Below are 26,609 nucleotides of genomic sequence, written 5' to 3'. Positions count from 1 at the left end.
TCTTCCATTAAATTCACGTATTTAATTTTTTTTTATTTTAATCGTGTATCCAGAAAATATGTCTAATGAGTTATTGTAGTTAAAAATGTGGAGTTTAATCGGAGAAAGGGGTGCTTGACAGGTGTCAAATATTAGAAAGACGTGAACACAGCAAAAAGTTTGTGAACCACTGCTTTAGTCTATTTAACTGAATGTATTGTAATTACATTACATCACTGCTGCAACAGGAACCGTATGAAATTGAAAATAGTCACATAAAGCTTTCAGCGGAAGTTTATCTTTGGCTGAAAAATATACCCTAGCTGTGCATACTGTATAGCCAATTGCAATGCTCATTTTAATTCGCTTTTTAGTCAATTGTGAGTCTGCGATGCTTTCTCCCTTTGCACTTCACGTTTCTACGTATTTCACTTAGTGGCCCTGATTTGACAGAGGCGGAGTCAAGGGAACTTGGGGGTTTACGGCTGCCTCCACTGTCATCTCACAGCAAGGTCACTGGTTTGACTCTCTGCTGGGTCAGTTGGCATTTCTGTGTGGAGTAGGCATGGGCCAATATAAGAGTCTGACGGTATTTAACCTTGGTTTCACGGCATCACAGATTACTGCTCCAAAATAAGTTCTTGCATATACTTTAGGAACGGTATAACAGAAAACTTTGTTTGTTTTAAAACCTTGATCTTTCCAAACCGTGGTAAACCATGAAACCGGTTATCGTCCCATACCTAGTGTGGAGTTTGCATGTTCTCTCGTGTTGGCGTGGGTTTCTCCAGGTGCTCCGGTTTCCCCCACAGTCCAAAGAAATGCGCTATACACACTAAAAAATATTCTTGAGGCCAAACAAACAAACAAAAAATAAATGAATGCAACAGTTTGCATCAAGTTACGACAACATCTAACAAAACGAAGTTCAACAAACTTTGTTAGCGAAATGCCATTTCCTGTTCAATCAGAATTTAAATGTTACAATTTAAAACAGATTCAGTGTTATGTACTTAATTACATGCAAGTTTTTCAATTTAGAAACTCAAATCAATTAAGTGGCTGAAAATGTTTAAGTTTTTAATGCTTTCAAATTTACTGTTCATTTATTTGCATGTAAGAAATAAATTCAACAACATTTATGTTTTCCGGTATTTTTTTATTTTATTTTTTTAAACCACAGGGGAGGTTCATTCCGCTGTGACAAAGTCGGTAAAAAAAAAAAATAAATAAACCACAGATTTTCTTTGTTTTACAAAACAAAAACATGTACTGTCCCATAACAAAAATAACAAAAAACATCAGTGTGTGAAATGAAACATATAAAACAACTCCATTAATGTGGAAATCAACCCATGTGGAGTTATCAACCCAATTTCTTTGGATTGCTACAAGTTAAATATTGTTTTAAACTAATTGACATATATATTTACCTTTAATTTAGTCACATTTTCAGTTGATGTAATTATCATTATTTTTCTGTGTTGAAAATTTAAACTTATTCTAGAAACTTAAAAGTTTTAATCTAATCAGCAATTTAAAATTTTATGTTACAACAATGTATTAAACTTAGTAATAACAAACCTCTTGACTTATTTTTTAGAGTGTAGGTGAATTGAATTAAATTATCCAGTGTATGTGTGTGTGTGTGTGTAAGTGTGAGTGTGTATGGGTGTATCCCAGTACTGGGTTGCAGCATGAAACAGTATCCACTGTGTAAAACACATTCTGGATAAGTTGGCGGTTCATTCCGCTGTGGCGACCCCTGACGAATAAAGGGAATAACCCAAAGGAAAATGACTGAATGAACAAATATTTAATTAAATAAATAATAATATAAATTAATAATAAATAAATAAACATTCATTTAAATAATATAAATTCTTCTACAGGAAACTATTTAACACTGTAGTTTTTAGTTTGGGTTGTCTCTCGTCTAGAATAATCATATCCATTTATCTAAGATACTGAAAACCTGACATCATTTAGAAGCCACGTAAAGCACACTGCATGCTCAAGTACACCTCACATGTCATACAATAACGCAGGAAGCCTAAATTATCTTCAGAGATAATTTAACGCATTGAACATCTCGGGTACACTCAAGTTCCCTGTAAGTCCTGAATTTTAAGAACCTAAAATTTCCAAAATGTCACATAATAATAATGAGTGTATTGTGTGTCATTGTGCCCAAATGTGGCGGCGAGTCTTTGTACAAAGAAAAAGAATCTATTTCAGGAAGCAAGAGTCTTAGAGTGCTGCCACAATTCAACATCCAGTTTCTATGGCAACGGTTACTAGTGTGACAGGGTAGCCGTCACACGGATGCTGCGGAAACTTAAAATTAACCAGCGTCTTCATCAGTCAGATCAGCTCAAACACAGGACCAATTAATGATCAACTCATTTAAACCTCGTTTATTATTAGAGGAGCAATGGTGAAGTGCTGCACACACACTGCTTCAAAGTATTTTATCGAAAGGCATACTCATGTATCGAACTAATTATGCGGAATGGTTAATTAATGCAGCTTGTGGTCTTATTATTTTTTCATAAAATAAATTTAATAAATAGAAAAACATGAGTATTTTGGGTTACAGCTTATTCTATTTTAGTTTTTATTTTAAGTTTTTATTGCAGAGAGATATCATTCACAGCATCAGTAGACATACAGTTGAAGTCAGAATTATTAGCTCCCCGTTTGATTTTTTTTTCTCTTTTAAATATTTCCCAAAAGAGGTTTAACAGAGCAAGGGAATTTTCACAGTATGTCTGATAATATTTTTTCTTCTGGAGAAAGTCTTATTTGGTTTATTTCGGCTTGAATAAAAGCAGTTATAAATTAAAAAAAAGCCATTTTAAGGTCAATATTATTAGTCCCTTTAAGCTGTATTTTTTCGACTGTCTACAGAACAAACCATCGATATACAATATCTTGCGTAATTACCCTAACCTGCTGAGTTAACCTAATTAACCTAGTTAAGCCTTTAAATGTCACTAAGCTGTATAGAAGTGTCTTGAAAAAGATCTAGTAAAATATTATCTATAGTCATCATGACAAAGATAAAATAAATCAGCTATTAGAAATGAGTTATTACAACTATTATGTTTAGAAATGTGTTGAAAAAGTATCTCTGTTAAACAGAAATTGGGGAAAAATAAACAGGGGGGCTTCAACTGTATAACTTTTACAGTTTTAGTATAAATTCCCTAATCAGGGACCAAAGAGGAAACACAAGTTTCTTCACAATAGCGACAGAACATTTCCATTTGCCTTATTATACATCATATCAAAACTATATACAGAAAAAAAGAGAGAGAATAAATAATAAAATATTTCGCTTAAAGGGGCTAATAATATTGTCATTAAAATAGTGTTTAAAAAATTCAAAACTGCTTTAATTCTAGTCAAAATAAAACAAAAAAGACTTTCTCCAAAAGAACAAATATTATCAGACATATTGTAGAAATTTCCTTGCTCTGTTAAACATCATTTAAGAAATATATATCTGTAAAAAAACATTTAAAGGGGGGCGAATAATTCTGACTTCAACTGTATATAGTACAAAAACTATTTACAGATCAGAGAATCAGATCAACACATAAATAATAACATCCTCAAGAAAAACAAGTACAATGCAAAGTAAAAAATGAAAACAAAGTTTGCTTAAAGACCTTAAATGAGTAATGGATTGAAAGGTAGCAGGTAAATTATTCCAATCTGTTGCACCTTTAAACATAAAAGCTCTTTTACCAAAAGATTTTTTACGACGAGGAACAAAAAGATAAGTCTGATATATATATAATATATATAAAACAACTAAAAATTGTTGTGAATAATGAGGATACTTAAAATGAATACATTTAAATATAAATTGAAGCCAGAAGATATGTCGGCTTGTGTGCAAAGATAGCCACTGCAGCAGATCATACATTAAACAATGATGAGTGTAAAAAGAACTACCCAAAACAAATCTGCAAAGTCTATTATACATATTAAAACGAGCAAGATCTAATTTCGATGCACTCTGATAAACAATATCGCAATAATCAAGGATTGAAAAAATAAGTTGAAGAGCAAGTTTCTTGCGATTGCGAACACTAACTGAAAAACAATGCCTAGACCGATATAAGGTACTAATTCCAAAGTTGACTTACAATACTTACAATTTGATTACCTTGTGTTTTAAAGGAAAGTTCAAAATCAAGTCACACTCCGTATCAACATCATCCAAAGAAGTACCATCATTACAAAATATAGGAGTACCTTTTTGATTTAAGTTTTCGTTTGGAACCCACAATAATGTAAGACTTTATTAATATAAGTTTTATTTAGCACTAATTTTCTCCATAATGAATATATTTTTTAAAACATGGATTAGCTTCATACCAGCATCTAGTAATAGCTTTTTTACTTGAAGGTTGACTCTATACCTATATTTGTTTTGTCTTTCCAATGAATCCATTGACAGCATACCCAAATAAAGTACCTCAAAGCTGAAATCAATCGAAATATTTAATATACTTTCTAAAATGCTATGTATCTCTTTCCAAAAACTTCTAACATTAGGACATGAAAATGGTCCTGTGAACCGCAATGCCTCCAACAATAAGTTCCCAATAAAAAAAACAATGTTTCTCCAGAAAAATTCTCTCTATTACGAAAAACGGGAAGTAGCCCGCACATATATTTAGCCAGCCACTCCTCATTTGAGATGATAATGCCACTTTCTTTCTCCCATCTTTCTTTAATGTAGAGATGAACCCCCTAGTGATTTATACAATTTAGTTATAGTTTTTGACATTGGTTCAGCCATATAAGCTGAGGAGAATATTATAACTAGAGCACTCTTAGTCCTATCGTTATAATAGTTGGCAGTTCATTCCGCTGTGGCGACCCCTGATAAATAAGGGACTAAGCTGAAGGAAAAAGAAGCACAAAAAGTGATCTAAACATTAATAACAATCCCACTGACACATATTAACTGAAAAATGTTACACTTTATTCAGCAGCTATTTCTGGAAACAACAGTAGAACCTGTTAAAAGGCAACGTTCTTCTGAACATGATTGCCATAATGTTCACATTGTTTGAAACAAACATTGCAGTCATATGTGCAAAGATGAATACACTGTGCTGTGATTGGTGTATGGTACTAAAACACCTCTCTCTTTCTGTCCTCTGGAAGATCCTTCAGTCCTTGCAATTCCCTCAACCCCTGTGAAAAGTTTTAAAAGTTTTATCACATTTTATTACATTCTAAATCACAATAAATGGTAAAAACAAAAAAAGCAAAAGTAAAAAGCAAGTTAAAAAAATGTATAATAATAATCACGTATACCTCCAGAACCATGCGAATGTTGGCTTTTATCTTTGCTGCATCCTTGGTAAGAACTTCAGTATACCTAAACATTCAAATAATGGTAAATATTTGCACTGTAACACTGAAAAAAGGCTGATTTCAAAGGTAAAAGTTCATAAGCTGATTAACAGTATTCATTCATTCTCTTTTCAGCTTAGTCCCTTTATTATTCTGGGGTCGCTACAGTGGAATGAACCACCAACTTATCCAGGAAATGTTTTACGGAGCGGATGCCCTTCCAGCTGCAACCTATCTCTGGGAAACATCCATACACACTCATACACTACGGACAACTTAGCCTGCTCAATAGGGTATATGCCAAGCTAGTGCTGTTCCCATGCTGATACACTTCCGGTGACCTGTTATTGTGAGTTTTTTTTCTCATTTTATACAGTTCCTTATACAGCATCGATGTTGTAATGTCATTAAAATACATTCAGTTAAATAAACATTAGCATTTATTTAGTTGCTCAAGCGTAAAACGAGACAAAAAGCCGTTTACTCGCACGCGCCCGTCAGAATCGGCAGGCTAACGCAGAAGCTCCATTGAATATACTGGGGTAAAATAAATGCTCATAATATAAAGATATGGCGGGGGAAATGTAATTAAATGCTGTGCTTCTTGTACAATCAGAGACCTACTTTAAATCGGATATCACTCAGCTAGTGGAGATCGCTGATTTTTTAAAGAAAACAGACCTTAAACGCACCGGATTTTGCATTGGCATTCAATTCGCCGGAAGCGCTTAACCCAGGTTAATGGCAAATTAAAAGTCCCATTAGCATGCTTCGGCATATACCCCATTCACCTGTACCGCATGTCTTTGGACTGTGGGGGAAACCAGAGCACCTGGAGGAAACCCATGCACATGTAGGGAAAACATGCAAACTCCACACAGAAACGCCAACTGACCCAGCTGAGGCTCGAACCAGCGACCTTCTTGTTGTGAGGCGACAGCACTACCTACTGTGTCACCGCGTCGCACTGATTAACAGTAAGTTTCCTTAAAACATACAGTAATTAACGGTGATCTTTTTGCACAGAATTTCCTGCTTGACAATTGAGTTTTTATGCATTATCATTGACATTCCTATGGTTCTTTATTTTTCCTTTCCTCATTTTCATATTCTTATGGGTTTTTTGTGTAATAAAGAATATGATGTGTAGATGTTAGTACTGCAAAACAATGATTAATGAAATATGCTAGTTTACCATAAAAATGTGAAATTTATTTTACGATTTGTATCGTATTTTTATCTGTAAAATACTGGCAACCACAGCTGATGTTTTTTTAAAGAGCCCATATTATGGGTTTTTGAAAATTCCCCTCCATGTAGTGTGTAACACAGCTCTAAGTGAAGTGAAGTATCCAGCTAAGGCTTAAATCTGTAAGAATACAGTGTTTAAAACTGTTGATTCATCTATAAAAGAGTCGAATCATAGTGCTTCAAACAAGTCGCCTTGATACCGACTCATTAGGTGTTTCGCCATGACGTACGAACGAAACAAAGTTTTTCACGTGCACGCGCAAACCCGGGAGATTTCAAACCTGAGGCCCCGCCCTCTGACGCAGTAACCCAGACACACACACACACACACACCCACAAACACACGCACACAAACATGCCGGTCGATTGAAGTCACACTGCAGATGGATATATTGAGTCTCTACCCAAAGATGAAACATCAGCATTATAACCAAGCAGTTGGAAACTTCTGGAAGCTATATGCTACAAAGAATACTTCATCTGAGTTTGTTAAAGGAAGGATCAGTAAAGAGTAACTGATGGACGTCAGGATGGGTTTCTTCCTACATTTCTCAAGTGTAAGTACGTGCGGTTAAAGTTGTTGCCTCGTTTACTCTAGCTTGCAAATGTATTTAGTTGTGATTTGTTACTTGTAACCGCGTGTACTGTATCAGGTTAACTGGATATATTATCTTATCGCGTGCAAAGTCACGTTAAAAACGCGACGCGTGCTGTTTGTTTATGGAGCTCCGTGCTAGAGTTCTGCTCCCGCGATTTATTCGGAAATGTATTCCCGCGCCGCAGAAATCTGGCGCGGGGAGAGAGAGAGAGAGAGAGAGCGAGAGAGAGAGCGAACGAACGAATGAGCTTTGTGTACTTTGTGCTGTGTGTGTGTTTTTATACAGACAGCTTGGCTGTCTGGACTGTATACTGGGTGATATTTGGTTGTGTTCTCCGCTCTAGCGGGACCGGGCGCGGCGGGCAGAAAACGGAGCGGGTTCTCAGGCTAAAACCTGGCGGGTGCGGGCTGAAGCGGGAGCGTTGTCATCCGGAGGTGTGTGTGTGTTTTTGTGTGTGTGTGGTATGGCGAGTACACGACTGTCTCCTTCGTTCGGTTATCCGTGGCACTATCCACTCGCCATAGTGTGGCAGCTAAAGTCCACGCCTACACTATCGAGCGTGTATGAACTGTGATTACTTTTTAAATTGCTGATTAGCTATTGGCCATTTCCCTCTCTGACTGAAGGCAGTCGACCAATCGCGACAGACTGTCATCGGTCCAATCAGCGCAGATTAGCTCCGCGCTAAGGAGGGGTTTGGGAACAAATGAATCACTGGACGATTCATACAGGAGTCGCTGGGATAATTAGGTAAAAATAAATGCAGATTATAAGACCATGAAAGTGTTTTTTGACCTTGCATGCATATTAGACTGTTGTTGGAGACCCTTACAACCAAGATATGACCTTATTTCATGTATAATATGGGCTCTTTAACCAGGAATTTTATGATTTAGTTTTTACAGTGTACACTATCATTAAGTCTATTTACTTATGTAAATATGTGTATACATAAACATTTGTTCAGTTTTTATATTAATTTAAGTAATTTTTTTTGACTGATACGCAAATAATTACATGATTTATTTAATTTACAGTGTGTACCGTTGAGCCCCGGCTGGGTCAGTTGGTGTTTCTGTGTGGAGTTTGCTTGTTCTCCCCATGTTTGCGTAGGTTTCCTCCGGGTGCACAAATCCAAAGATGTGGTATAGGTGAATTGGGTAAGCTAAACTCTCTGTAGTGTATGTGTGTGAATGAGTGTCTTTTATCTTACAGTGAATTACTAACACCTGTTAATTACATTTTGAATTCCCAACATCTACACATCACATTCTTTGTTAGTAATTCAAAACAATGATGTATTAACAATATTAATTAATGAAATATATTTTATGGTTTGTACTGTATTATTTTCAGTAAAAACCGGCAAACACAGCTGTCGTTATTTTTAACCATAAATTTCCTGAATTGTTTTTTACAGTGTATACTATAACTAGGCTAGAGCTAATACATATTTTTAGCCCATCATTGAGTATTTACTTACGTAAATGTGTGTAAATATACATTTATTCAGCTTTTATATTTATTTTAGTAATATTATTGACTAATATGCAAATGTTTATATGATTTATGTACAATAAAGTTTGCAAGTAACATTTTCTGTATCTTTTAGTTGATGTAATATATGCGAAACTTGCTTTGTTTACCAAACAAGTGGATCTAATGGAATTTGCATTGTAAACCTTAAATAAAAGTTACAAAATATATATAATTTGTTTTCAGTTTTTAGTTATTATGCTCCCAAAATCATTCTGCATGAATCTGCAAATTATTTATTATTATTAATTTTTTTAAATTTTGAGCAGAAATATAAAAAAATGCAGCTTTTGTCAGGCCTTCACTATAACTAAAAACCAGTGCTGTCAAATGATAAATCACACCCAAGATAATGGTTTGCATTTACATAAATATACAAAGTACACATGTATATGTGTATGCATAAAGTGTGTGTATTCATATGCATAAATACACACACATACTGTACATAAAATACAAAAATATACAAAAAATGTATAATTACACACACACACACACACACACACACACACACACACACACACACACACACACACACACACACACACACACACACACACACACACACACACACACACACACACACACATATATATATATATATATATATATATATATATATATATATATATATATATATATATATATACACACACACACACACACATTATATATATAATTGATCAAAATAAATAAAAAATTAATATTTTAAACAGGCGACACAGTGGCTCAGTGGTTGGCACTGTCGCCTTACGGCAATAAGGTCGCTTGTGCGAGCCTCTGCTGGGTCAGGATGTTTCAGGCTGTTGGTGTTTCTGTGTGGAGTTTGCATGTTTCCTTCTTGTGTTAGTGTGGGTTTCCTCCATGTGCTCCGGCTTCCCCCACAGTCCAAACACATGCGCTATAGGTGAATAAACTAAATTGGCCGTAGTGTATGTGTGTGAATTAGAGTGTATGGATATTTCCCAGTATTGGGTTGCAGCTGGAAGGGTATCCACTGTCTAAAACATATGCTGGATAAGTTGGCGGTTCACTCCACTGTGGCGACCTCTGATGAATAAAGGGACTAAGTCGAATGAAAACGAATGAATAAATAAATTTAAAGTCATAGTCATGCGTATATTTAGACACAAAAATCTATTTAGCAAATATAAACTTTTAATTTTGATGCAAATAATCTCGATCGTTTGACAGCACTACTAAAGTCCTCTTACTCTGTGAGCTGATTTGTCTTCTTTTCAATGAACTTCAAAGCCTCTGCGTGCGTGAATTCGACAAAGAATCCATATCCGACTGCCACATATATTCTTGATGCATCAGGTCTGGAAAAAAAGAAATGAGATTGCCCTTTCAAAAAATGTTCAACATCTCCACTGACGCACAGCACCACAGACGTCACGCCAACAACACTTACACATGAGCCTGCACATAGAAATTGCAGCCAAGGTCAACATCGGTTTTCAGTTCTTTGCTGCCGCTTTCCTGAAGGTGAATCAAACACAGCCACATATTAAAAGCGCACAAGGCAGAATGAGAGCAACTGAGATGGACAGTAATAGTAAATGTAAAAATTTTTTACACAGCACAAACTAGATCTGAAAACAAATAAGTCAGGACATAAGAATAAGCACAAAATATGCAAATACATATGCAAATCTCACATACCTGAATGCTTTGTATTGTGTTCTTCAGCTGCAGGTATTGTGCGATTTTCTCATACACAGCATCTCTTTGCTCCAGCACTTTCCTGGCAGAGCAGAGAGTACTCAAATGAAAAAATACTATAGTCATTTATGGTAAATACTATAGTGTTCTTGAACTATATTTTATTATATTGTGTTCTTCAGCTGCAGGTATTGCCTCATCCACAGCATCTCTTTTGCTCCACCACTTTCCTGGTGGAGCAGAAAGAACTTACATGAAAAAATACTAATGTATTTATTGTAAATACTATAGTATTTTGAATCATATTATAGTATAGTACTTGAATTAATATTTTGTGGTGACTTTATAGTTATTAACACAACTATAGCATTATAAACAAACAACTAATACTGTGGTTTTCTACAACTACAGGGTTTACTATAGTAAATACTGAAGCACACCATTACAGTTTAACAGTTCACAATATTAATTATATACATACATATACTAAATAATATAATACAAACACTCACCGCCCACTTTATTATGTACACCTGTCCAACTGCTCGTTAACGAAAGTTTCAGCCAATCACATGACAGCAATTCAATGCATTTAGGCATGCAGACATGGTCAAGAGGATCTGCTGCAGCTCAAACCGAACATCAGAATGGATAAGAAAGGTAATTGAAGAGACTTTGAATGTGGCATGGTTGTTGGTGCCAGACGGGCTGGTCTGAGTATTTCAGAAACTGCTGATCTAACGGAATTTTCACGCACAACCATCTCTAGGGTTTACAGAGAATAGTGCAAAGGGAAAAAAATGTTCTGTGAGTGCAAATGCTTTGTTGATGCCAGAGGTCAGAGGAGAATGGCCAGACTGGTTCAAGCTGATAGAAAGGCAACAGTAACTCAAATAACCACTCGTCACAACCGAGGTATGCAGAAGAGCATCTCTGAATGCACAACACGTCAAACCTTGAGGCGGATGGGTTTCAGCAGTAAAAGACCACTCTTTGGTGCCACTGCTGTCAGATAAAAAAGCAAACTGAGGCTACAATTCACACAGGCTCACCAAAATTGGACAATAGAAGATTGGAAAAACGTTGTCTGGTCTGATGAGTCTTGATTTCTGCTGCCACATTCGCATGGTAGGGTCAGAATTTGGCATCAACAACATGAAAGCATGGATCCATTCTGCCTTGCATCAACTGTTCAGGTTGGTGGTGATGGTGTAATGGTGTGGGGGATAATTTATTTAACACCACAGCCTACCTGAGTATTGTTGCTGTCAACCCCTAATGACCACAGTGTACCCATCTTCTGATGGCTACTTCCAGCAGGACGCACCATGTCATAAAGCGCAAATCATCTCAGACTGGTTTCTTGAACTTGACAATGAGTTCACTGTACTCAAATGACCTCCACAGTCACCAGATATCAATCCAATAGAGCACCTTTGGGATGTGGTGGAACTGGTGATTCGCATCATGAATGTGCAGCCGATAAATCTGCAGCAACTGTGTGATGATATCATGTCAATATTGACCAAAATCTCTGAGGAGTATTTCCAGTACCTTGTTGAATCTATGCCACGAAGGATTAAGAAAGTTTTGATGGCAAAATTGGGTTTAACCCGGGACTTGAAAGGTGTACCTAATAAAGTGGCTGGTGTGTGTATAGTACAATTCACTTTACTATAGTATTGTTTAAAAACACCATTAAAATTACAATAAAGTACTATAGTGTTCCTTATACTGGGTTCCACGCTTATTAATTCCTTCATCTTGTCCCAACACAAATCGATCAAGTTAACTTTATTGTTTTTACAAATTTAAGTAAACTGAAATAAAAAAAATGTAGTTGTGCTCAAAAAAACTCAAGAATCGTGTTGATTCAGCTCATTTAAACAAGTAATTTGGACAAGCGTGCATAATGTTTCCAGAACACATAGTAGCATTTCATAATAGATTAGCTTAAACAATATAGATTAGCATAGAGCTGTATTTGTATGGGATTAACGTACAAGCATGGTAACGTTAATACCATGGCAGCTTCGTGTACGTGCAAAATATGAATATTAAATGATACTTACTGCAGGTCTCGTCTTAATACTTCACTGATGAATGTCTCATACTGCAAGACTTTGTCATTAATAACAGATGTGCCAGAAGTCATGATATGAGATGATAACAGATCGAAGTTTTATTTAATAGCAATCGATGTTTCTAATATTAATGTGCATTAAACATTAACAGCACGTCGCTGGACTGATGCAGCGATTAAAGCTTACATATGACAGATTAATATATTGTAGTAGCAAATATATGAAGTATCGAGTACGTTAAATGAAGCTAAACCTTCCTTCGGTCTGTCACGTGGCTCCACACTTGTTTACAAGATACCCGGAAACGTCCTCGGTCTAAACCGGAAATGGCGTTAGCTAAACTTTTGTTTTATAGCTTTCCCATAATGAACATCTACGTTTCGTTTTTATTTAATTAATGTTTACCTATTAGAACAATTCTCTCAATAAGACAAATATATTTGTAAATACAATATAATTTAAAGCGTTGACGCAACTTCCAACAAATTCTTTCTCATTCAAAACGTGTTAATTAAAATACCTGATTGCTTCAAAGATTTTATTAGAGCTATATATACCCAATTTCATAAAATATCTGTATTTACTATGTCTGCGAATAAAAACTGTCAAGTTTTAAAGTGACTCGGTACAAAATAGACTCGGCTCAGAGTGTTCATTTCGTGCACAAACCACCTAAACCGGTGTAAGACGATTCGAACAATTCATTTCAAAGATCCGACTCATCAAAACGACTCGTGTTTGAATCGCTACTAGTTCAAAGGTCATACGGCAGCTGCTCAAATGGCGCATGTTCATACAGAAATGTGTCTAAAAGTTATGTAGTTTCACCAACGTTTGACTTTTCATCGTAGTATTAATTCCAGAATTGAATATTCATTTAAAAAAACTTTAGAAGTGTCAGTGTTTATAGTTCGATTTCAGTCAGCATAGAAATGGCAGGTCCAGAGCTGCTGCTAGACTCCAGTATTCGCCTTTGGGTTGTTTTGCCCATAGTCTTCATCACATTCTTCGTCGGAGTTTTGCGGCATTACATCACTAAACTCATCCATAATGAGAAGAAAGTGGATCTGCAGCAGGTGTCTGACAGGTGAGAATCAAAAATACAGGTGTTTAGATATAAACAGATACATTAAACAACAATAATCACTATCTGGAGTTCAGAAACAACATCAATCAATCTGTTACGTTCAGAATTAAAATAAAATCAGTTCTGATTGCTGAGTAAGTAGTGTAGAAATATTCCAAGTACCCTTTATATGAATAAATAAACATGTGTAATTAACTATGAGAAATCCTAAGTTCAGAATTTTTATAAAACCTGACTAATTAACAAATCAATTAATTTTTGGGGGCTGCACTGATCTTTCAGTACAATGTCATCAAATGAATCTTGTTCTACACTGCCTGACAAAAGTCTTGTTGTCGATCCCAGTTGTAAGAGCAACAAATAATAACTTGACAACTAGTTGATCATTTGGAAAAGTGGCAAAAGGTAGATTTTTTTTTTGATGAATCATCTGTTGAACTGCATCACAAATACTGCAGAAGACCTATTGGAACCCGCATGGACTCAAGATTCTCACAGAAATCAGTCAAGTTTGGTAAAGAAAAAATCATGTTTTGGGGTTAGATTCAGTTCGGGGGCGTGCGAGAGATCTGCAGAGTGGATGGCAACATCAACAGCCTGAGGTATCAAGACATTTGTGCTGCAGATTACATTACAAACCACAGGAGAGGGCAAATTCTTCAGCAGGATAGTGCTCCTTCTCATACTTCAGCCTCTACATCAAAGTTCCTGAAAGCAAAGAAGGTCAAGGTCAGGGTATCTGCGGGGTCTTAAACTCTTAAATCTCAAAAACTAAATTTTAGGCCTTAAAAAGTCTTAAATTTACTGAAATATTGTGTTGTAGGTTTTTTTTTAAACGGGTCCTTTGTTCATGAATAGCTACCCAGTCTGGCCAACACCCATCCAATAAAATAAATAAAACTTTTTAAACTTTTTGTTTAAGAATGTACTTTTTAATCCTATTTACCATAATGGTTTAATTATTTTCCTTAAAATAACATTTGTTTAAAAGTGCTCCATGTATGAGGAAGCTGACCTGGACAGACTGCTGTGCATACATTTAGTTTATTATAGTTTTTAAAACCTTTAATTAATTAATTAAATTAAATAAATAATTAAATAAAGTGTATGTATACAACTAGAGCTTGCTTGTTTTTTGTCAGTATTTTAAATATTTTGCTCAAAAGTAACTAAAATATCAAAATCTTTAATCATTAAATATTATTGTATTACATTTATTTAATTATAAAAAAGTTTGACTGGAAAAATAAAAATCTTTCCCAACTGGGCTATTCAAAAAAATCCTTAGGATTTAGCCCTGTCAGAGCCTAAAAGTTAATTTATAGTGGCCTTAAAAATGTCTTTAAAAGTGTTTGGAACCCTGGAAGGTGCTCCAGTATTGGACAACCCAGTCACCAGACATTAACATTATTGAGCATGTCAGGGGTAAGATGGAGGAGGCATTGAAGATGAACTCTGGGAGTCCTGCAAGAACACTTTCTTTGCCAATCCAGATGGATTTTTTTAAAATAAGTTTTTTAAGTCATTGCAGAGATGTATGGATGCAGTCCTCCAAGCTCATGGGAGTCATACAAAATATTAATTATTTTTCCACTGCAGCATGACTTTATATTCTATACTGTACATGATTTCTGTTTAGTGACAAGACTTTTGTCTAAGCAAAGTCAGACCTTACTGTTCTTATTAAATCATTAAAAATCAAGGCATGATTATATTATTCTGGTAAAGTAAGCGTAATCTAGAGGCCCTTGCCTTTCATATAAGCCACTTCTGATACCAAATGATCAACTAGAAGTTATTATTTGTTGTTCCTAAAACTTAGATAGGCGACAAGACTCTTGTCAGGTAGTGTAAATATGCCTGACCGGACTTTTTTTTTTTTTCTTTAGCTATAGGAACTTTCATTACTTGAAAAATATTTATAAAATGAGTTATTAGCCAGAAATGTTTACTGAAAAATTATTTTTTTAAGCTATTTTACTATATTGAAAGTAGAAAAGTGTATTTTTCACCTTAACTACATGTAGATTTATATAATCCTATAATCAGAAAGGTTTAAGCATTAATCCTTTCTTACTTCACTTTACAGCCAGGTTTTGCTGCGCAGTCGCATATTAAGAGAAAACGGAAAGTATCTTCCTAAACAGGTTTTGATTATTGTATTATATTATGAATGACACATCTTGTCAAACTATATTTATTCACTTCATGTGTGACTAACCACTGATCGCTGTTCCTTTTCAGTCATTTGCCATGAGAAAACATTACTTCAACAACCCTGAGACTGGATTCTTCAAGAAGGTCAAAAGAAAGGTGACCCCCAAAAACCCCATGACAGGTAAGCACCAATTTAACATCCTTAAATGAAATAAAATATACAACCTGCTATGCTCCATCATAACATCTGCCATCACAGATCCCAGCATGCTGACCGACATGATGAAAGGAAATCTGACCAACGTGCTGCCCATGATTCTGATTGGAGGATGGATCAACTGGGCCTTTTCTGGTTTCCTCACAAGTAAGAGCTTTTATTATTTGCTAAAAACAAAGGAATACACTCAGTGGCCACTTAATTAGGTACAATTGTCCAACTGCTTGTTGATGCAAATTTATAATCAACCAATTACATGGCAGCAACTCAAAGCATTTAGACATGTAGACATGATCAAGACGATCTAATGCTGTACAAACCGAGCATCAGAATGGGGAAGAAAGGGGATTTAAGTGACTTTGAACGTGGTTGTTGGTGAAAAAACGGGCTGGTCTGAGTATTTCAGAAACTGCTGATTTTCATAACCACCTCTAGGGTTTAAAGAGAATAGTCTGAAAAAGAGAAAACATCCAGTGAGCTGCAGTTCTGTGGGTGAAAATGCCTTGTTGATGCCACATGAAAATGGCCAGACAGGTTCCAGCTGATAGAATGGCAACAGTAACTCAAATAATCACTCGTTACATCTGAGGTCTGCAGAACACGGCCTTGATGTGGGGGATATTTTCTTTGCACACTTTGGGCCCATTAGGACCAATTAAGCATTGTCTCAACACCACAGCCTACCTGAGTATTGTTGCTGACCATGTCCATGACCATGACCAGAGTGGACCCATCTTCTGATGGCTACTTCCAGCAGGATAACACAAAATGTCATAAAGCTTGAATCCTCTCAGACTGGTTTCTTGAACTTGACAATAGGTTCACTGTCCTCAAATGGCCTCCACAGTCACCAGGTCCTAATTCAATAGAGCACATTTGGGATGTGGTTGAACGGGAGATTTACATTATGGATGTGCAGCTGACAAATCTACAGCATCTGCGTGATGTTATCATGTCAATATGGACCAAAATCTCTAAGGAATATTTCCAATACCTTGTTGAATCTATGCTACCAAGGATTTAAGCAGTTCTGAAGCCAAAATAGGGACCAATCCAGTACTAGTACGGTGTACCTAATAAAGTGGCCGGTAAGTGTATATTGTCTATGTGTATATGTGGTTTTAAAGGGGTTAGTTCACCCAAAGATGAAAATGACCTCAACATTTTATTCTCCCTGTCTCATTATGAGTTTCTTTCTTCTGTTAAAAAAAGATAAAAAAAGAAGATATTTTGAAGAATGCTGCTTGCTGGCACCCATTGACTTCCACAATAGGAAACAAAATACTATGGACGTCAATGGGTCCTAGCAACTAGCATTTAAAAAAAATGATCTTTTTTGTGTTGAACTGAAGAAAGAAACTCAAATAGGTTTTGAGCAAGTGAAGGGTGAGTAAATGATGACAGACTTTTTAGTTTTGGGTAAAATGTCCTTTTAACTCCTTAAACAGTCATTTGTAAGGATCTGAAATACGAAGTGTGTCATTCTAAACCTTAGCAGCCGGATGATGAATTTTAATTGGGTGATGTAACGCTTGGCCAGTACATTCATAACTCATTTTCTGAAAGGCAGTCATCAGTAGGTGGGCGCTGATCATAGTGGGATTACATTTAGGTTTGTTCAGCACAGCTTATGGCTAAAAAGTGGCTAACAGAGACACCGTTTCTTTTTCAGCTATTTACATTCATAGACATTGCCAAGATGTAAACTTGTATGTTTTTTTTGTTGTAACTGTATGTATTTGACATGAAAGAGAACAGATAAATCATATTTACGAGTCGAATATACTTATTATAGGTATTAATTATTAATATTTCAACTCAATTTACTCTAAAGGGATAGTTCATACGTTCTAAATTTTGCCACAGTTTTGTAGCACACTAGCTCATAGATGTCTTTAAATCTAACATACCGATACGAACATCTAAAGACCTTTATTTTATTTTTACAGGACTTTTTAATCTCTTTAATAATTCCAAATTTAAGAGCTGAACTGAACTCTTAAGGTCAGTGTTGCTTTAATGTTGTCCCACTGGTTTTCCTTGCAGCTAAAGTTCCTTTTCCTCTGACGCTGAGATTCAAGCCCATGCTACAGAGAGGAATCGAGCTGGTCTCTCTGGATGCCTCATGGTACGATACTGACATGTGAAGTTTTTGATTTGTTTCCAGATGCTGAAAACCCTGAATAAACTCTGTTCCTCTTACAGGGTTAGTTCAGCTTCATGGTATTTTCTTAATGTGTTCGGGCTCAGAAGCATGTACACCCTCATCCTTGGACAAGACAATGGTCAGTTAATTTGTGTATGAAATCTAGTTATATTTATTATATTATACACTGCCTGACAAAAGTATTTTTGTCGATCCCAGTAGTAAGAGCACCAAATAATAACTTGACTTCTAGTTGATAATTTGGAAAAGTGGCAGAAGGTTGATTTTTCAGATGAATCATCTGTTGAACTGCATCCCAATCATCACAAATACTGCAGATGACCTACTGGAACCCACATAGACCCAAGATTCTCACAGAAATCAGTCAAGTTTGGGGAAGGAAAAAATCATGGTTTGGGGATACATTCAGTATGGGGGCATGCGAGAGATCTGCAGAGTGGATGGCAACATCCACAGCCTGAGGTATCAAGACATTTGTGCTGCCCATTACATTACAAACCACAGGAGAGGGCAAATTCTTCAGCAGGATAGTGCTCCTTCTCATGCTTCAGCCTCCACATCAAAGTTCCTAAAGGAAAGAAGGTCAAGGTGCTCCAGGATTGGCCAGCCCAGTCACCTGACATGAACATTATTAAGCATGTCTGAGGTAAGATGAAGGAGGCATTGAAGATGAATCCAAAGAATCTTGATGAACTCTGGGAGTCCTGCAAGAACGCTTTCTTTGCCATTCCAGATGACTTTCAGATGTCTTTGCAGAGATGTATGGATGCAGTCCTCCAAGCTCATGCGAGTCATACACAATAGTCATTCTTCCTCCACTGCAGCATGACTTTATATTATATACTGTACATTATTTCTGTTAAGTGACAAGACTTTTGTCTAAGCAAAGTCAGACCTTTCTGTCCTAAATAAATAATTAAATATCAAGGCATGATTATATTATTCTGGTAAAATAAGCGTAATCTAGAGGCCCTTGCCTTTCATATAAGCCACTTCTGATACCAAATGATTAACTAGAAGTCAAGTTATTATTTGTTGTTTCTAAAACTTGGATAGGCAACAAGACTAGTCAGGTAGTGTATATCGTATGGGTCAAGAGAAGCATTGAATTTTACATTAAAATGTGCATGGTTTTATTGAATAAACATGACTTATTCTTTAATATATTTTAAATATGGGCTATACCGAATGACAGATTACAGAAGTAATGACCTTTTAGTTAACTAATTAACTAACTAACTAACTAACTGACTAAGTAATAACTATATTTTTGGCATATTTTTTTTTAAATAAAAATCTATATTAAAGTAGACGCTTGCAGTTTATATGCATTTTATGTCTATAAAATTACTTTTGTGAATTAAATTTCATTCAGACAGTAAACTGGGACTCCTCATCTTTTTGAGGTAAGATACCGTAAGAGATATATGAGCAATATCACACTCATAGCAGTGCGATACGGCTGTATATCGGCACTGGTGGGAGGCGGCCTTGTGCCGATATACAGCCATATCGCACTGCTACGAGTGTGATATTTCGTTTATACAACAGTTTGACGGCATAATTGTGAATATAAAAACAAAATCAAACATGTAGAGTCTTAAAAAACCTTTGTATGAGGAACTACTTTATTCCGTGTTGGATTTAAATCCTAAGCTGACAGTTAAACAGCTGAGCAAGCATCTTTTAAACTTTAGATCTGTAGTGTCTGCTGGCTGTATGTGGGCGGAGTAATACACAAAGGGTAAAGTGGCTGTACGGGTGCTGATATTACTTAAATATATCACAGCTATCAGCCAATCAGATTTGAGAACTAGACAGAACTGTTGTATAAACCTAATTAATACCTAAATGTAATTTCAGCCCTGGTGGCTTTTCTTCTTCCTGTTCATTTTCAGCTGCAGATCAGTCCAGAATTATGCAGGATCAGATGACGGGGGCTGCGATGGCGATGCCCCCTGATCCTAATAAAGCATTTAAGGTGAGCAGTATTTATGTTTATATCTTTTTTTGTATTTATGTGTGGTGCAAATATTTTTCTCTGTGTGTTTTACATAGGAATATGAATTTATGCATGTACTAAACCTTGCATCACCAGTGAGTTATGCTTTGGAGTTTGTATGTATCAGATTTTATTCATGGAGGAGTAATTGAGTTGGTTAACTTTTTTCATCAGCTACACCAAGCATGCAACAGCAGCCCCCGATGTAGAAACAGGATCGCTTTAATTTTAAAACCTCAATCTTAGGATGGCTGTGAAACCGGAATCTTTGCAGATTGTGTTCATTGCAGCAAGTCTACGTAGTTCAAATGCACAATAGAAATCATATACAAATTCAGTGACACTTTAGTTTAGGTCACAACGCAAGCTAGTAACTACTGGCTTATTACCTGCCTATTATTAAGATATTAACTGTTCATTAGTAGTTATAACGTATGATCTTATTCTGCATCCCTAAATCTTAACCAAAACCTAAATCCAACTTCTACCTTATTAACTATTTATTAAGCTAGAAGCATTAGTTAATGGTTTGGTAATACCATGGATTGTGACCTAAACTAAATTGTAACCACAAATTCTTCGAAATTATGATTTTTTAAAAAATGTAGCTGCTTGTGAATATAATATATATATATATATATATATATATATATATATATATATATATATATATATATATATATATATATATCTGCAAAGTTTCATAGATTAAAGTGCATACAAAACAAAGTTAAAGAAAAAGTCGATTCAAAATTTACTTCATAAACCAACATTGGTTTGTAGCAAATTCTCATCCGAGTCTACACTCCTCACTAGCTAGTTTTCCTTCTAACGTGAGTAAATCTTTTAAATTTCATAAACAAAGAAAAAAATCCCAAATGTGAATGGGGTATATGTACAGCGAGTGTTTTTCCCCTTACTGGTAAACTTCCGGTGACCGTTCACCGGACTCTTTTTCAATATTGTTACGGTTCCTTTTACAGCATCAATGCTGTAATGTAATTAAACTATAATCAGTTAAATAGACTTAGGCCTTTATTTAGTTGTTCAAATGTAAAACAAGATGAAAAGACATTTACATACAAGGGCCAGTCAGGATGAGCAGGCTAGCATAGAAGCTCGATTGAAAATACTAGAGTAAAATAAATGTTCATATTTTAAAGACATGGCGAGGAAAAATTGAGTTTAATGTTGTGCTTCTTTTACCGAGACACACTTTATATCCAGGGTTTATACGGTCATGCAAAACCTGGAAAAGTCATAGAATTTTGTCATGGCATTTTCCAGGCCTGGTAAAGCTTTGGAAAAGTAATGGAAAACAAATATCTGTATACTTGAATATAGGTTAGTTGTCTTTACTTTTTTCTGTCCTTAGCCAATCACATACTCTCACATTATTAGTGCGGTGTAAGCATTATCTAAATGAATTTGACATAGATATAAAAATAAATTATATTTAAATTAGTTTGCAGCGTGTTTTACAATATGCTGATTTGAACATGCATTGTTTTCCTTTTACCACGCATATGTAGACATTGCATGAAACATTAGGTCATGAAAACTTACTTAAGTCTTGGAAAAATCATGGAAAAGTCATGGAATTTTAGTCGTAAAAATGTGTATGTATCCTGTATATCTTATATCAATCTGGCAGTGAAGATCGCAGATTTTTAAAGGAAAAAAGACCCTAAACCCGGCGATTATGTTACGACATACAGCTTACCAGAATGGCTTTAACTGGGTTACTGACAATTAAAACTCCTTCTGCTTATACCCTATTAGAAAATACGCGAGGCACACCTCACTGCCATTTTTGTTAAGACGGAAAAAAGAAACGCGGTGCGTTTTATTATGTCACAAAGTAACGACTGAATCAGCTGCGTATAATCATAGAGCATAGAATAAATGCCGCTAGTGTCCCGCGGTAGCCATTTTGGAATGAAAATTCCCAATTTAACTAAAAGAGCCTGGACCGCATAATAAGCCCTTGCTTAGTGTGTTTTCTTGAGCGCGAATAAGAAGCTAATAAACGGAAGCGTCGCAGTTTTTAAGGTGGACCGGATAGAGTCACTAAAAAGCTGCAAATAAGAAGCTGGATTCAGCCTCGTCCCTCCTTATCAGAAACACAACAGCAGTCTGGTAGTGATTGCTCTTTTTTTTTTCTAGGTTAATTATTGTGATATTGTAACGGTCGCTTAATGTTTGATATGCACTGTGTATAAATATCCGGTTTCGGCTGTTCTGACGTCAGCTGCAGATGTGAATAAATGGCAGAAGAAAGCAGTTCCTAATACAAAACGGTTTTAGACTCTTCGTGTTTGATTTTCTTTTTTATGTACAAGATTGTGCCGACAAACTGTTGTATAAATGCAATATCACACCCTTAGCAGTGTGATATGGCTGTATATCAGCACTGATGGGACACTAAGGCACGCCTCCCACCAGTGCTGATATACAGCAAAATCGCTATGCTACTCATGTGGTATTGCTCATATATACACGAGTAAAAAAATACATATTAAAATTATACAATCTGCACCTTAAAATCAAAGTACAAATACTGCCACCTGGTGGTTCAAAGAAAAAATGTATTGATAAGAACTTTTTAGATAACTTTAATACAATTTGTGTATAATAGACATGCACAATATGCAACATTTTAAAGCAATAATTATGCATTCATGAACATGTTTTGACAGTTAATATGACGGTGATTTGAATTTTGAACAAGAAACTGTCTACTATACTACTATAATAATGAAAATTCGCTCTAACTGTAAAACGAAATAAATTGCTAAATACTCTTGACACATGAAAGTGTAAGCCTGCAGCCCACAACAAAAGTGGAAAGTTATCACGTGTCATATTTAACAAACCGATAACTATGAACTTCATGTAATTTTGTTCACATGGATCATTTGAATATTAATCAGATGATGTCATTACGCTGCTGTGCTGTCAGCTAATCGTTGCATTGCTGATCATGATTTTGAGGATCGATAGATCTGTCCTTCACAACACACACAGCGATCTCAGATCAGTTCATCCAGACATTTTAATCTGATTCGCAAAGTTGTTTGAAGAACCAAATTAGCCAGAGATCAGTTATCAAGATTAAAAGATCCAGGATCTGCCAAATCATCCTAAATCATTTAAGCGAGGTATGAAGAACAGACCCCCGGAAGAGTTTTGTTTGTGTTGTCGACATACCAAGAAGGTGCTGTTTTCTGTGCTGTAAAAGCAAACACACATTGTTTCACACACAACTTGATTTGGTGAAAAGTGCTAGGAAATCCTTGAGAGGAAAAACATAGATATGCTAACTGACATTTGTTGTATGGAGAAGCACAGTAAGTACTAAACCAATCACAATAGACTATGCCAAAACATCGGACCAATTGGAGCAGAGCAGGCTCTTTGAAAGGCGGGGATTAAAAAGAAATGATTTTTGAACCAACACTTTCAGACACTGAGAGAAATGAGCTCGGTGTCTCTGTGATGAAATGATTATTTATTTTAATAACAGAGGAGCAACTTTTAAACTAAATCATAACAGATACACCTTGAAGAGGGAGTAATAACATGATCATTTACTCACCCTCATGCATGTTGCTGCATTTCAACTGTGGATCAGATATTTAGCCAGATGTTCACACTGCTCTCGATGATCTTCTGTCGTTGTAACAGAGCGAGTGGGAAGCCCTGGAGATCGTGGAGCATAAATGGGCCCTGGAGAACGTTGAGGAGGAACTCATGTGTCAGGATCTGAACTTCAGAGAACTCTTTAACTAAAAACCACAGTCAAAATCAAACATCTGATATGATATGAACCAGCGATTGCTTAACATGATTCATATGCTGACACTTGACGAATGCTGAAATGATCCTGACAGTGTTTAGGCTGATTTTAACGTCCTAAAGAGATAGTTCACCCCCAAATAAAGAAAACTCTGTCATCATTAACCCTTGTTTTTTTAAAGAATGTAGGAAACCTGTAACCATTGACATCCATAATAGATAAATCAAATACTATTAAAGTCAATGGATACCGGTTTCCAAATTTACGATGACAGGATTTCCATTTTTGGGTGTACAATCCCTTGAACACCCACACGAATGTCCTGAGAATTGAAATTCAATATAAGCACAGCGAAGATAGAAAATGACTGCCAAATGTATTAACATACAGAAGTTTTCATGTTTTATGCCTTAATATTATATTTATGTGTGAACTGATGCATTGGAAACATGTTTTAGGACAGTGTTTCTCAACCATGTTCCTGGAGGACCACCAGCACTGCATGTTTTGGAGGTCTTCTTTATCTGACACACCCATTACAGGTCTTTCAGTCTCTGCCAATGCGCTGGTGATCTGAATCAGATGTGTTTGGTTGAGATGTGCAGAGGTGGTGGTCCTCCAGGAACATGGTTGAGAAACACTGTCTTAGGAGTTCAGTGCCTTCCAAACAGTTGTTTAGGATTTCAACTTTAATTAAACCAGTTCTATACAGCAGTTTTTCCTCTTTAGTGCTCGATTTTTATGGAGGTTTCTTATTGCCGTGCCGTTGTTTCAAACACTGAGATATTCTGACGTAAATTGATTGTAGAGCAGATGTTATTTCGTCCTCTGTGTTCGAGAGATGTATTAATATAATAAACATTATATTGAACCCTCAGGTGAAGAGGAAATCAATTTGTGCTCGTGTCTCGGTTTGAATGAGATGATAGGAAATGATAAAGCCGGTGGACTATTTATGAGTGACACAGATATGATCAGGTTCTCATGCTGGAGGTGGAGGAAACACTCCGTACTCAAAATTCAAATAACCTTTATTTCATGACTTATTTATAATGTTTGATTCCTATACAGAAAATGCCTCCACAATGCATAAATAGCAAATTTAGTGACTGGGTTGATATACCGGGCTTGCAAAAAAAAAAAAAAAAACGTTTGTAGCTTTAAAAGTTGAACTGTTCTAACATTTATACACAGCTGACTTTTTTCAAATGGATTTCATTGGAATAAGCAGACAGTAGCTCTAACAAATATTCGATTTTCATACCTGCTTTAAAAGAAATGAGACTGTATGTGATTTTCTAACATGGTGGTTTCCAGCACTAGCAAAATATTTTAGTAATCAATGCTAGTACTAAAGTGATCGATCACTATGAAACCGTAAAAGTGAAAAAGGCTCATCGCATTAATAATAATAAACCACATACAAAATGGAAGACTCATTCATTTTCATTCAGCTTAGTCCCTTATTTGTCAGAGGTCGCCACGTTGGAATGAACCACCTACTATTGCAGCATTTGTTTTACGCAGCAGATACTCTTCTGGCTGCAACCCAATTTCATTCATTGGCCAATTTCATTCATTCATTAATTTTCCTTCGGCTTAGTCCCTTTATTTATCATGGGTCGCCACAGCGGAATGAACCACCAACTATTCCAGCATATGTTTAAGGCAGCGGATGCTCTTCTAGCTGCAACCCAGTATTGGGAAACACCCACACACTCACATTCACCCACACACTATGGCCAATTTCATTCATTCATTCATTTTCCTTCGGCTTAGTCCCTTTATTCATCACGGGTCACCACAGCGAAATGAACCACCAACTATTCCATCATATGTTTTATGCAGTGGATGCTCTTATAGCCACAACCCAGTATTGGGAAACACCCATACACTCACATTCACCCACACACTCATACACTACGATCAATTTAATTAATTTTCCTTCGGTTTAGTTCCTTTATTCATCACGGGTCGCCACAGCGGTATGAACCGCCAACTGATCTATCATATATTTTAGGTAGTGGAGACCTTTTTAGCCACAACCCAGTATTGGGAAACACCTATACACTCTCACATTCACCCACACACTCATACACTACGGCCAATTTTATTCATTCATTTTCCTTCGGCTTAGTCTCTTTATTCATCACGGGTCGCCACAGCGGAACGAACCACCAACCATTCCAGCATATGTTTTATGCAGTGGACGCTTTTATAGCTGCAACCCAGTACTGGGAAACACCCATGCACTCACATTCACCCACAAACTCGTACACTACGGCCAATTTCATTCATTTATTTTCCTTAGGCTTACTCCTCATTCACACAGGGCATCAGCTTCAACTCTTCCCATTCACTTTGAATGGGTGACATCAGGCGTTGCCGAACTGCATTGTGTATCCGCCAGCGCCGCTTCAAAGTTAGGACTTGCTAAACCTTTCAAGCGCCGACGGAAGCGTCAGCCAATCAGATCGCTGTATGCAAATACACCAGCTCAGACAGTGGCCTATTGCCGACTAATTTTATTGGCTGACGCTGCTATGACGACCACGTCAGCCCCAACTTCAGACACAACCTCTGTCAAGCGTTGACGCTGAAGCCCCATGTGAATGGGGTGCAAGTCCATTAATTCATCACAGGTTGCCACAGCGAAATGAACCACCAACTATTCCAGCATATGTTTA

General features: G+C 36.2%; 3 protein-coding genes across 17 annotated transcripts in view; 1 reads left to right on the top strand and 2 right to left on the bottom strand.

Annotated features, from left to right (window-relative positions):
* grm6a (glutamate receptor, metabotropic 6a) overlaps window positions 1–26,609 on the bottom strand; it is a 220,458-nt gene that overhangs the window by 5,189 nt on the left and 188,660 nt on the right. The window lies entirely within an intron of this gene.
* On the bottom strand, window positions 4,960–12,784 carry uxt (ubiquitously-expressed, prefoldin-like chaperone). Of its 2 annotated transcripts, NM_001004671.1 has the most exon segments (6): window positions 4,960–5,196; window positions 5,320–5,383; window positions 9,959–10,066; window positions 10,159–10,226; window positions 10,410–10,491; window positions 12,482–12,782. In NM_001004671.1, coding segments are annotated over 6 exon segments (468 nt in total). In that variant the 5' UTR covers window positions 12,565–12,782; the 3' UTR covers window positions 4,960–5,133.
* On the top strand, window positions 13,254–24,815 carry zgc:86609. Of its 14 annotated transcripts, none has more exons than XR_015497034.1 (9): window positions 13,272–13,580; window positions 15,670–15,727; window positions 15,825–15,918; window positions 15,997–16,101; window positions 18,001–18,082; window positions 18,160–18,239; window positions 20,020–20,102; window positions 23,811–24,350; window positions 24,545–24,799. XR_015497034.1 is itself a non-coding variant. In NM_001009987.2 (8 exon segments), coding segments are annotated over 8 exon segments (762 nt in total). In that variant the 5' UTR covers window positions 13,254–13,425; the 3' UTR covers window positions 23,916–24,815.

Source organism: Danio rerio, chromosome 8, assembly GCF_052040795.2.
Source record: "Danio rerio strain M-AB ecotype USA chromosome 8, GRCz13ab, whole genome shotgun sequence".
NCBI lineage: Eukaryota > Metazoa > Chordata > Actinopteri > Cypriniformes > Danionidae > Danio > Danio rerio.
The sequence above is the reverse complement of the archived record's forward strand: the minus strand, read 5'-3'. Positions and strand labels throughout refer to the sequence as shown.

Coding starts and splice junctions, on each gene's coding strand:
- zgc:86609 (XM_087263253.1), top strand. CDS start 13,426: ATGGCAGGTCCAGAGCTGCTGCTAGACTCCAGTATTCGCCTTTGGGTT. Junction 13,581..15,669: donor CTGCAGCAGGTGTCTGACAG/GTGAGAATCAAA, acceptor TTCACTTTACAG/CCAGGTTTTGCTGCGCAGTC. Junction 18,240..19,984: donor CATCCTTGGACAAGACAATG/GTCAGTTAATTT, acceptor ATGTAATTTCAG/CCCTGGTGGCTTTTCTTCTT.